This window comes from Natrix helvetica, assembly GCF_964273705.1.
Source record: "Natrix helvetica genome assembly, chromosome: 1".
Lineage (NCBI taxonomy): Eukaryota > Metazoa > Chordata > Lepidosauria > Squamata > Natricidae > Natrix > Natrix helvetica.
Genome location: NC_138548.1, coordinates 12,879,348 through 12,892,771, shown reverse-complemented (window position 1 = coordinate 12,892,771; position 13,424 = coordinate 12,879,348). Strand labels below are relative to the sequence as shown.

At 45.2% G+C, this 13,424-nt stretch overlaps 2 protein-coding genes across 2 annotated transcripts in view; one reads left to right on the top strand and one right to left on the bottom strand.

Annotated features, from left to right (window-relative positions):
- The window catches only part of CRLF1 (cytokine receptor like factor 1), a 69,447-nt gene extending 58,388 nt beyond the window's left edge, over positions 1-11,059 (top strand). Inside the window, exons 6-8 of the mRNA XM_081959834.1 lie at positions 3,046-3,214; positions 9,245-9,420; positions 10,188-11,059. Of these exons, the coding sequence (XP_081815960.1) occupies positions 3,046-3,214; positions 9,245-9,420; positions 10,188-10,211 (369 nt within the window). The 3' untranslated portion in view covers positions 10,212-11,059. The remainder of the gene's footprint in view (positions 1-3,045; positions 3,215-9,244; positions 9,421-10,187) is intronic.
- Positions 1-13,424, bottom strand: part of FSTL3 (follistatin like 3) — a 170,762-nt gene that overhangs the window by 79,500 nt on the left and 77,838 nt on the right. The window lies entirely within an intron of this gene.

Here is a 13,424-nt window from a genome sequence, read left to right as displayed (position 1 = left end):
CCATGAGGGATCAAAAAATCTTCAAATGGTTTTTTAACTTTTAAAATCCCAGTGAAGTTATCAAATGGGCTCTGGGATTTAAATAAAATCCCGATCAAATTCAGTTAGCGCTCTAAAATTGTATGCCTAAATTACTTCTTAGGAATACCTCTGACCTCCGTTCATTTCGTATTAAGCTTAAGACCCACCTATTCCAAGTAGCTGGCCTGGCTCAACTTTGATCTAACCATATCGCTCCTGACGGGTTTTTAATTGGGTATTTTAATTATATTTAATTATTTAGGGGTTTTTTAATCACTGTATTCTAATTGTTTTTTATTCATCAGCCGACCTCCTCCTTGTGTATGTCTCGGTATATGTCTCTGTTATATGTTTGTTTCGTCCACATATTTATTTCATATGTTTCATTGTACGCCGCCCCGAGTCCTTCGGGAGAGGGTGCTGCTAAGAAATAAATATTTATTATTATTATTATTATTATTATTATTATTATTATTATTATTATTATTATTATTATTATTATTATTATTATTATTATTTTAGGGGATAATAAGTAAGCACTGGAAACCAGTTTTCCATCGTTCTTAAAAACTGGCATTTTTCAAGTCCCAGAATATATATCACGTCAACCCAAGTAGACTTAGTGTATTCTTTCTACTAAATCATCATGCAGGTAATCCTTGACTTATGACCAAAAGTGAGTCCACAATTTTGGTCGTACGTTGTGACCGTTCTAAAATGAGTCACCACATAACCAGATTTTACAATCTTTTTTGCTGCCGTTGTTAAGTGAATACTGCGATCGTTAAGTGAAGCAATAGTTCATTATGGGCTGCTTGTACCAAGAATTGGAAGTAAATGCCAGTTTTTGATAAAAACATCATAAATCATGATAACATTGACTGCAGACCATTGCAAATGAACCTGAATGCAGGTGCCCAAAATGCAGTTATGTGACCACTGGGGGTGTGTGTGGATGTTGGAACTTCAAATCTGGGTCATAAATAGCTTTTTCAGGATCTGTCATAACTTCAAACAGTTGCTAAGCAACTGGTCGTAACTTGAGGCCTACCTGACTTGGCCTTATTGTACAAACTCTCCATTGCGATTTGTCAAAGCAGGCTAAAACAAATTCTGTCTTAATGCAGTTTTTCTCAGCCTTGACAGTTTTAAGATGCCTGGTCTTGAGTAATTCCCAGAATTCCCAATCAGCCATGCTAAGCTGGGGAATTCTTGGAGTTGAAGTCCACATGCCTTAAAGTTGCCTACGTAGAGAAACACTGCAAAATCTCTCTTTCTGACAAAGGCTTCCCCAGTACGAAGCAGATTCCTGGTGCCGACAAAAACCCTTTTATTCAACGAATGTGAATTCCTCTCATTCACATTCAGCAAAGGCCTGTCAAACAGTCTTTCAAAGGTGAAATTATGACCACAGATTTTATCTGTTTTGGAAAGCTGCCATGTAAATATTTTCCCAACGCAGTGCTGTGCAAGGAAAGACTTGGCACAGAGTCTCTGAGATTCACGGACAGATCTTCACACTCCTGAAACGAACGAATTGTTTCCTGCAAAAGGCCACTCCCCTTTCGCTCCTCTTTTATTTCCTATGGGAGGGGCCATTCACCATCCACTGTGGCTTTACTCCCAAGTCGTCCCTGATTTCTCAGCTGTTCTTTTCTTCTGGCAGCTCTGTGCATGCGCACACTGGGAACAGGCTCCAGCTGTTGCTCTGCCTCACTGCTGTCTAGCTCTGAAGGCAGCTTAGAATAGCTAGACGGCCCTGGCACCGTCTCTGCCTCCGATGCAGAGCCCTCGTCTGAGCCTTCCCCAGTCTCCAGGACTGGCCCATGTTCCTCCCCGACCTCCTCACTGTCCGACTTTGCTGCCACCTTCGCTGGCTGCTGGCGGGCTACAACACTTAGTTACGTTCTCTCTATTTTTTCTTTCATCTTTTATATTTCTTTCATCTCTTTTTACAGCTGGACTTTTTACAGTTTTAGTCAGGTCCATATTTCAGATTTTTGACAAGATGTCGGTCCTCCAGAAAAACAGGGGCCCTTTACAAGCCACGTTGTGACGGCTTCCCCCCTGATCAAAGTTTTCTCCTCCCTTCAGATTCAATCTACCTTTATGTGCAAAAAGGTTAAGAAATCATAAAAATCGTTTGGCGTTTCTAGATGCCCTAAAAACTCTCAAAACGTTTGGTACAATTTTTCAAAAATCTGAGTGTCTATATTTATATTATAGGCACGAGAGAACATACTCTGTTCTTCATCAGTGAAAGTTTCCCATTTATAATTTAATTAATTAATTAATTATATAATAAAACTATATAAAAACTATTAAAACAAGAGATAAGAAAAAATAAGATTTTCTTACGGAAAATATTTTCTTAAAATAAGGGGAAAAAACAGAAAAAGTAGTAAAACATTAGGACTTGCACCCTTTCTATCCAATAACCATCTTATTGTTTCCTCTTTTTTTTCTTCTCTTACTTTGTCATTCCCTTCCCCTTCCTTTTTAACCCTTTTGTAACTCCCAAATCCATAAATCATCAGTTCAGCCTTTTCTCCTTTCAACAAAAAATCCTTAGAAGATTTCATATTTCCATATGTATATGATTTACTCTCTGGAAACAGATATTGTGGGGGTAAGACACCCCTAAAACCCCTCAGGGTGTATGTTCTGTTAAGATACATCCTGTTGTGCCTTAAAATGGTTTCTACTGTACTACGTAAAATGGCTTCTACTGTGCGGCGCAATGGAGTTGCCATGGTAATAGCTCCACAGTACTCCACAAGGGGGCTCCCTCTGGTAAGGGGGAAAATCCAACATTAGAAATTACATTTGGTCCGAACATTTTCCCCCTATAAACAAATACCCAGGCAATGCCATCGGCTAGTCTTTTTTCAAAAAAGCATTTATTATTTTTTCCCCTAACCTCCAGAATTTTCTGTTTCTCTTCAATTACATCCAAAGTTTGCATTTCGATGGATGGAAGAACCAGGCCTCTCTTAAAAACTAAATTTCCCTTTCTCTTGATAGGTGGTCGACAACGTTAGCAACCAGACATCATGCCGGCTGGCAGGCCTAAGGCCCGGGACCGTGTATTTCGTCCAAGTCCGCTGCAATCCTGTCGGTATCTATGGTTCAAAGAAAGCCGGCATTTGGAGTGATTGGAGCAACCCAACGGCGGCCTCCACACCTCGGAATGGTGAATAGGACCAATTTTCCATCCTTACCTTTGGCAAAGGGGGGGATGGTGGTGTTTTCTAAGCAGCCTAGAACCCAAAGATGCTTTTCCAAGAGGGAGCTGTTTTTTTTCCTTTTCTTTGAAGACATTTCGCTTTTCACCCAAGAAGCTTCTTCAGTTCTGACTGGATGGCGGGGAATGGAAGGATTTATACTCCTTGCAGACAGCTGGTCATTTGCATTCTTTTAACGAATCCTTGAGGCCACCAGAAGGCTTACCTGAGTGGTGCAAATGGATGTGGAGCCTTCTTGGAACTGTTATATATACAATACAATACAATAGCAGAGTTGGAAGAGACCTTGGAGGTCTTCAAGTCCAACCCCCTGCCTAGGCAGAAAACCCTATACCATTTCAGACAAATGGCTATCCAACATCTTCTTAAAGACTTCCAGTGTTGGGGCATTCACAACTTCTGGAGGCAAGCTGTCCCACTGATTAGTTGTTCTAACTGTCAGGAAATTTCTCCTCAGTTCTAAGTTGCTTCTCTCCTTGATTAGTTTCCACCCATTGCTTCTTGTTCTACCCTCAGGTGCCTTGGAAAATAGTTTGACTCCCTCTTCTTTGTGGCAACCCCTGAGATATTGGAAGACTGCTATCATGTCTCCCCTGGTCCTTCTTTCTAGGGGAGACATGATGAAGGACTCTGTTGTAGACTGGAGAGAGATGATGTCATATCCCTCACCTTCTGTTGAGGGAGGGCTGTTCATTTTTGACATACATGGCCTCTTTGACTCCTCTTCCAAACCAGAGGTCTCCTCTGTCCAAAATGTAGACTTTGCCGTCTTCAAAAAAATGCCCTTTGTCTTTTAAATGCAGATGGACTGCAATCCTGATGGGTTTGTTCTCCTATGTTGTGCCAGGCGTTTATGAAAGAAAAACCAGAAAGTCCAGCTGCCTCTTGAAAAAGGATCTTTGGGCGAACCATGACCTGGATGACTGAGAATATCCATAGACACCTTCTTAGCCTAGAACGAAGAAGAAATTTCTTGAGAGTGAGGACAATTAATCAGTGGAATGGCTTTCCTTCAGAAGTCATGGTTGCTCCGTCACTGGAAGCATTTAAGAAGAGATTGAGCAGCCATTTCCCTGAAATGATATAGAGCAGTGATGGCGAACGTTTTTGGCTCCCGTGCTAAAAGCGGGGGGAGAGCAGGGGGGTCGTGCGTGGGTGTGCCACACCCATAATACTATGTGTGCGACACACCCCCTCGCGCTTTTGGTGCAGTTTTTTCACCCTCCCCAGGCTCCAGAGGCTTTCTAGGAGCCTTGGGAGGGCGAAAACAGCCTCCCCTGCCCCCTGGATGCTCTCTGGAGGCCTCAGGAGTCACTTCTGGTTTGCTCGTAGGGCCAGTTTTTGCCCTCCGGATCCTCCAGGGAAGCCGCCTGAAGGCTCCGGTGGTGAAAAACAGTCCTACAAGCAAACCAGAAGTTGGTTCCTGAATTTCCAGTTTGCCCGTAGGGCCGGTTTTTCGCGCTCCAGAGGCTTCAAGGAAGCCTCCGGAGGGCGAAAAACAGGCTCAAAAGAAGGCTGAAGTCAGCTGGTCAGCGTGCACATGCGTGCTGGCAGCTGACAGGGCAGCATCTTGGGTGCCCTAACAAATGGCTCCACGTGCCACAGGTTCGCCATAACAGATATAGAGTCTCCTGCTTGAGTAGTGGGCTGGACTAGAAGACCTCCAAGGTCCCTTCCAACTCTATTCTGACAAAAGTACAATGGAATAATATGTTCCACCAGCTAAAGAACAATGATGATGATTAACCCCAACTGTTTACTGCAAGTTATAAACCACAGCCTAGCAGTTTTCTCTTCGCATGCCCCATAAGGCAATGTGCCCTGCCCGCTCCCCTGCGCATGCATGCATGACCCCCAGCGCCCCGCTGCCCCACCACGTGCATGACCTCCCACTCATGGGCGTCCCCCGAGCTCCATTTTGGGCCTAGCAGGCCTCCCTGAAGCCTCCTGGGACCAAAAATGGCCCGTGGGAGGGGAGAAAGGTAAACGATAAAGGGAGGAAGGGCTTGTCCCAAAATCACCCAGTTGGATTCTGTGACTGAGAGACGACCTGTTTTAATTAAGAAATGCGAAGAATAAATAATTCAGCACCTTCATGCCTGAATTGTAATGGATCCTGAGCCAGTGGTTCAAAGTTGCAGGGTGAGTGTCTGTGGCTGAAGAGGGATGGAGACTTGGTCTTCCTATTCTGTTATTCCAGAGGTCCCCAAACTTGGCACTTTTAAGACTTGTGGACTTTAACTCACAGAAATCCCAGAATTGAAGTCCAAAAGGCTTAAAGTTGCCAAGTTTGAAGACCTTTGTGTTATTCTGTTTTACTGCCTAGCGGTCTGGCCACCACGGGGAGCACCGGAAATCCCTTAAGTGGAACTCCTGCTCCTTCGCCAGGTGTTTGTTTTCTTGGCTTTCTCTTGGTGGCCTTCTTCCAGCTTGAAGCTCAGAGCTCCTGTTGCGTTCTACTTCCCAGAAACCCGAGTAGACATCCTGAGCATCCGATTCTGTGTCAGGAGTAGATTTGGGCTTCCAAGCCAAGAGACTCGGAAGAAATCTGGGACTTGCGGTTGCCCTGCACCTGGGCCTCTCGTCCCAAAGCCAGCTGAGACGTTCACAAACCCTTGGAACCTCAGATGCTGCCCTAACTCCTCCATTCTTCCCAAGCCTTCACGCATAACATTAATCTCCTCTCCTGGCTTTCTTGGGATACCTGATGGCGGTAGAAGGCAGGAAGGAAAGAGCGAGGGAGGATCGGCCAGTTTTATACTTAATTCCCCACGTTCATCAAATTTATCTCTGTCTGGAAGACTTGGATACTAAGGATGGGCTGAGGATAAATTGTGTGCGCTGAAGAATATTTGGGATGATTTCAGGAGGATGTTGGGGGGGATAAAAGAAAGCGTGCAATCTTTTTAAAAATAAATAAATATGGGAGTGACATAGGCAAAGCACAGGTGGATTTCTCCTCATGAAAAAGGTAGTTGAGCTTCTAAGGTTGCCCATAAAATATTTTCTTCTTCTTCTTCTTGTGCCGTATCCATCATCCTTCATGCTGCCGATCCTATTTTTGTCAACAGGCGCATGAAAAAAATGCTGCTGAATTTTATCCAAACCGGTCCCTTAGATTTTTTATTTTATTTTTTATTTTCACACATACATAAACTACATTTACACAATAGAGTGGAACTTCATGTTCCTTTGTATAGCAGTTTCCAATCGTTACAATTCTCCTTACGTTATTTCCCCTTCTAATATATTTCATTTGTGTTTCACCATTTTTAATCCTCTCATTTTACTTATCTATCTGATATATTGGGTGATTACCTCCAATATATTTCAACTCTCTTGAGTGCATATATACATGGTAATCCTCCTTAACGTCTTTTGGGGGGCTTTATTGACTTCTTTCATTGAACCTTGTTTCTTTCCTCCATCCACCTATACCATTTTTCCCATATCTGATAATATTCTGCTGGTCCCTTAGATTTTGAAGCCATGATGTTCTTCTTCTACCTGGACCTCATTTGTCTTCAATCTTTCCCTGGAAGATTAAGCGAAGTAGGGCGTATTTTTCCAGGTGGAGCATCCCATGTCCGAAATATTCTAACTTTTGTTTTTTAATGGTTTTGATTATTTCCCTTGGCTTTCCCAGGCAGCTTATCCCCTCCTCATTTGTGATTTTGAGAACCTAGCTTATACGTAACGGCCACCTTTAAATCCACATTTCAAATCCTTCTAGTCGCTTTAAGTGGTTTTCTGCCGGAGACCAACTCTCTACTCTGTAGAGCAGGCTAGAAAAGTTGTAGCTTCTGACAAGCCTCATTTTCAGTCTTAGGCTTATGGTGTGACTGCCAAAGACCTTTTCCATTTTGAAGAATGCTGTTCGAGCTTCCTCTATAAAATATTTTGCTAAGTTTTATTTGGATACAGCTATACTTGGCTTGATCTTGGAAAGGGAGACGGCTTACAAACAACGGTTTAAAACAGCCTTTCAACATACCCCATGTCAGGGTTCCAAGTAATAGACCCCCCTACTAAGCAAAACTTTGAGGCAGATGAATTCCTCAAAGAATAACTTTATTGGAAAGATCATATTGGCACAGATCTGGCGAAAACCGACTCGGAAGGTCCCCACGGTTTTTACCTAATTAAAAGAGAAAGTTTCCTCACAACCCCAAACAATCAGTCACATGGTCCTATCAAGGGGCTTGTCTGGTGGTCTGGTGACCTCAGCCTGCCTTCTACGATCCAGGGGTGAGAACGTCCTTGGTTCCCAAGAGAAAGTATTTTGTTTTGGCTAAACAACCCCAGCTATCTCTAATCCCCCCCCCCCTCCGTATACCTCAGCTCCGGTGTGGCAACACTGAAGCTCCAAGATGGCTTCGGCCAGGGCAGCTTCAGGGTTGACACCACACACTAGATCCGTTTCTCAACTTTGGCGACTTGAAGATGCGCGGACTTCAACTCCCAGAATTCCCCAGCCAGCACTGCTGGCTGGGGAATTCTGGGAGTTGAAGTCCACGCATCTTCAAGTCACCAAGGTTGAGAAACACTGTCTTACCTGGATACAGTATGTCCCACACATACAGGGGTGGGCTTCAAAAAATTTAGCAAGGGGTTCTCTGCCCAGTTGCTGGGTGGGCATGGCCATAGTGGGCACAGCCTAGCTGGCTCCTGCACCACGACCGGGGGGGGGGGGGGAATGACTCGAGGAAAGCCTCCGGGAGGGTGAAAACGGCCTCCCCAGGCCCGTTTCCGGCCTTCCTGAACTTCCAGTAGGCCCGTTTTTCACCCTCCCCCAGCCTCCGTGCGTACCTTGCACTTACCTGCATCCAAAACGGGCCGTATGGGGACTCCTGGAAGGGGCGGGGTGGGGCAGGCGGGGCCAGCCAGGAGTGGGGTTTGGGGGTTCTCCGAACTGCACAGAATCTTAGCTAGAGGTTCTCCCGAACCCCTGCGAGCCCCCAGAAGCCTACCCCTACATAAACAAAGAACGCTTAATTGTGTCATCACCTTCACCCTCTCTGCGGTCCCCCCTGCAGATTTTAATAATTTGAGGGAGCTGGCATCTAAATACCAGTAGCCCCCCAAAAGACAGTATTATTGCCTCTAGACTACAGGCTGGTAGGCCTGGCACCTTTGAAAGGCACTTGGGTAGCATCTGGAAGCAGCTGTACAGTTGGATGTTTAGATCCAGCTGGGCTGCTCTTACGGGGTTTATTTAGTTATTTATTAAATGTGTGTATATCAATTTACTCCTAGTAACTCTGCTATTCTTCCTGCGTAGCAGCAAATTGATTACAATTGATTGATACGGCTGGGGCAGAGAACGTGAGTAGGTTGGTAAGCTGGTTTATACCTTTTCCATAGGCTTCATAGAGGCATCTGATTGGTTGTTGCAGGAAATGGAAAGGAAGCTGGATTAAATGAATCTTTTGTGCTAAATAAATCTTTTTGGATCCAGCAGAACCCTCTCCTCCTTCTCCTCCTCTCCTTCTTCTTTCTCTCCTCCTCCTCTTCTCTGCTTCTCCTCCTCCTCCTCTTCTCCTTCTCTGCTTCCCCTTTGCTTCATTTTCTTTTCTCTTCTTCCTTTCCCCTCTTCTTCCCATCATCTCATTTTTCTTCCCTCCTTCCTCTCCTCCTCTTATCTGCTTCCTCTCACCCTCATCTTCTCCTTCTCTGCTTCCCCTTTTTCTTTGCTTCACTTTTCCCTTTTTTCTCTTCTTCCTTTCCCCTCTTCTTCCCATCATCTCATTTTTTCCCTCTTCTTCCTCTCCTCTTCTTCCTCTCCTTTTCCTTCTTCTTCCTCTCATCCTCTTCACCTTCTTCATGTCTTCTACTTCCTCTCTTCCTCTAGCATTCAAGGGTTAAGAGTTTTGTGATACACACACACACACACACACACACACACACACACACACACACACACACCACTCCCCGGGGCAGAATATATTCCTTGTCAGCCTTCGCTTCCTCTCTTTCAGGACGGACTCCGGGAGTTTGCGAACCCAAGAACGGAGAACATAACAACACACTACGCCGAGAGCTCAAGCAGTTCTTTGGATGGATGCGCAAACATGGGACCTGTGCCAATTTGAGCATCAAAATGTACGATCAGTGGCGGGTGGCACTGCAGAAGTCCCACAAAACACGCAACCAGGTAGAAAAGGACACCTGAGCTTTCAATGAAAAGCAAGGGGAATCATCTGGTCTGTACAAGGATGGCTGTAGAGCCACTCACTGACTCCAAACGTTGACTTACCTAAAGACTAGACTAGAGAAGACAATGGAGAATGGAGGAGAATAGAAAATGGAGTGGAGTGGAGTGGAGTGGAGTAGAGTAGACTAGACTAGACTAGACTAACTAGACTAGACTATAATCAAATGGAGAATATAGAATAGAATATATAATAGAATATAGAACAGAATAGAATAGAATAGAATCTGGAAGGTACTTTGGAGGTGTTCTAGTCCATCCCCCTGCTCAGGCAGGAGAACCTATACCGTTTCAGATAAGTGACTGTCTAGTCCAGTGATGGACCCCCGCGTGTCCTACCCCCTGAGCATGCGCACATGACATTCTCCCGCCCCCCCTGCATGTGCGTGCAACACCTCCTGCCCTGTTTTGGGTTTAGTAGGCCTCCCTTCAACCAAAAACAAGCCGTGGGAGAGGCGCGTGTGCATGCACGGTGGAGCTGAGCTGGGGCGTCAGTTCGCATGCCCCCAGAGAGGCCTCTGCGTGCCACCTGTGGCATGTGTGCCATAGGTTCGGCATCACTGTTCTAGTCTCTTATAGAAGTGGGTGGTCTACAAATAATTGTGCAAATCAATAGGGATGAAGATCCGTCAATTGGGGAAGGGGGGAAATGCTAGGAAGCCCTTTCTGCTGGCTGTACCCGGTTTTACCCCTCTTTTTTTCCTCACCAGGTCCTGTCCAGTGACAAATTGTAGCTTTGATGGATGGTGGGACCAGGACTTTCGCTTCAGCGCCAATCCAGTTGCTGGGTTCAGGCCTGCCAAGAATACACCCAAAGGAACTTAAGAGCAGCCATAATCCAGGTGCCCCGAGCGGCATTGCCTAGGCGGTTTCACCACCACTAACGCCCTTTCTGCAAACTAGCTAGAAGTTGGGCAGAAGTCAGCACCTCTTCCCCCCAGAGTAACTCTAAACCAGCTTCTCACATAGGATGTTTTTTTTTCAGCTGAGTTGAACTGAACGAGTTTTCTAATTAGTATATCGAGGAGCTGCCCCTAGTTGAAGGACGTTTTGCCTTCACGGAAGAGCTCTTCGTGCCAGCTTTCTTTTTTTTAACAGTGCCAAGGTAAAAGAAATGTGAAATCTACCCAGGTTCCCCCCTCTAAGCACACCCATAGAGAGGGTTTCGTTGCTTCCGGAGAGTCGTTTTCTTCTCGGGCTACTTCGTTATGAAATTGGAATCCGCAGCCGATCGAAAAGCGGAAGCAGCTAACGCAGGGGTGTCCAAACTTGGCAACTTTAAGACTTGCGGACTTCCAACTCCCAGAATTCCCCAGCCAGCAGAGCTGGCTGGGGAATTCTGGGAGTTGAAGTCCGCAAGTCTTAAAGTTGCCAAGTTTGGACACCCCTGAGCTAACGGAACGAGCTGTGCAATCAGGAAAAAAGAAACAGGCTTACATTTAACCTCCAAATTCTCCCAAAGGGAAGAACGGCGACATTGGTTGTGAAATTTCACAGATTTTTTAAAAATTCTTTGTCTGTGTATATGTTTGTGCTCTGTTGTTAAAAATATCAAGTGTTCAATACCTGTTTTATGTCCAAAGCTGTGATTTAGACTGGTTTTTTTTCCTCCTCTCTCTCTGCAAATCTGGGAGGTTTTGCACCCAGAGCTGAACTCATGTTTTGAACTGGTGACACCTGCCTCTCCTTTTAATTGGGCTAAACCAGCATCTTTGTTTAGTGATGCCGTGGCCAAGAGACGGAGCTCTAGCCTCACCATCAGGAGGCTGGGAGTTCGATCCTAGGTAGAGGCAGGTATTTCTCTCTCTCAGCACGATGAGAATAGATCTGCTGAATATAACTCCGCATTGGCGACAGGAAGAGCATCTGGCCAGTAAATATACAGCTCCATTCAGTTGCCCAGACTCCACCCTGCAAGGGATTATGGGGGTCGTTAAAAAAAGATGAACTAAGAAAGGCAAGCTACAGCCCCTCTCGTTTTTATGGCATTTACTAGTTCCCCCTTCCCAGAGGGAGCCCCCTTGTGGAGTACTGTGAAGCCGTTACCATGGCAACTCCACTGTGCTGTACAGTAGAAGCCAGTATGGCAGTACAGCACAACAGGCTGTATCTTAACAGAACACCACCACCGCCACTGAGGGGTTTTAGGAGTGTCTTACGCCCACAGTATTTTTCTCCAGAGAGTACGTCATCTGTGAACTAAGTTTGGTTGAAATTGCTTGAGGCGTTCCAGAGTTATGCTGGAACACATACAGAGCGGCTGATAAATAAATACAACATAAATGCAACACAAATGTAACAAGGCGACATAAAAAAAATGGCTTTCTGCCTGGATGGCTCCTAGGGTGAGCCAAAAGACAGAAAAGTGTATGCTCCCTCCCATATTTGGGCATACCAGGGGTTGTGACACAATACATACATACATACATACATACAGACAGACAGACAGACAGAGAGAGAGAGAGAGAGAGAGAGAGAGAGAGAGAGAGAGATAAAAGACCAGTCTCCCCCAATATTCCTTGTTGTTTACAAATACTGCCATTTTCAACCAACATGGCCCTGATGGTGGAGGATGGAGTTTGTACAAGTAGTCCTTGACTTATAACAGTTCACTTAATGACCTTTCGAAGTTATAACGGCACTGGAAAAAAAGGGACATGACTGTTTTTCATGCTTACATCCATTGCAGCATCCCCGCAGACATGTGATCGAAATCCAGATGCTTGGCAACTGGCATGTATGTATGACGGTTGCAGTGTCCTGGGGTCATGATCCCCATTTGCAAACTTCTGACAAGCAAAGTCAAAAGGAAGCCAGATTCATTTAACAACCGTCTTACTAACGAGTGAGTCACTTCACAATTGTGGCCAGGAAGGCCATAAAATGGGGTAAAACTCGCTTAACAACTGTCTCATTCGCAACAGAAACTTTGGGTTCAATGGTGGTCATAAGTCAAGTAGTACAGGTAGTCCTCGACTTACAACAGTTCATTTAGTGACCGTTCAAAGTTACACCGGCACTGAAAAAAGGGACTTATGACCATTTTTCACACTTACGACCTTTGCAGCATCCCCATGCTCATGTGAAACAAATTCAGATGCTTGGCAACTGGCTCATACTTACGACCGTTGCAGTGTCCCGGGGTCACGTGATCCCCTTTTGCGACCTTTTTGACAAGCGAAATCAACACTGAACGACCAAGTTACTAATTTATAAACTGCAGTGATTCACTTAACAACTGGGGCAAGGCAGGCCGTAAAATGGGGGGGGGGGAACTCACAAGAAATGTCTCCCTTAGCAGCAGAAAGTCTGGGCTCAATTGTGGTCATAAATTGAGGACTATAAGTCAGTAATGTAGAAAGCCCTGTGCTGGGAGACTCTAGAAACAGCGCAGAGAAGAGCAACAAAGAGGATTAGGGGACTGGAGGCTAAAACACATGAAGAACGGTTGCAGGAACTGGGTATGTTTAGCTTAAGAGAAAGAAGGACTAGGGGAGACATGATAGCAGTCTTCCAATATCTCAGGGGTTGCCACAAAGAAGAGGGAGTCAAACTATTCTCCAAGGCACCTGAGGGTAGAACAAGAAGCAATGGGTGGAAACTAATCAAGGAGAGAAGCAACTGAGAACTGAGGAGAAATTTCCTGACAGTCAGAACAATTGATCAGTGGAACAGAAGTTGCCTCCAGAAGTTGTGAATGCCCCAACACTGGAAGTCTTTAAGAAGATGTTGGATAGCCATTTGTCTGGAATGGTATCGGGTTTCCTGCCTAGGCAGGGGGTTGGACTAGAAGACCTCCAAGGTCCCTTCCAACTCTACTATTGTATTGTATTGTATCTGGGACTAGCCATGACAGTTTAGGATTACAATCCAGAATTGGGGAGCCCCCCCTTCCTCCCCCAATAGGAATACCCTTGTCAGGCAGGGTGAGCATCCAAATAAATGCT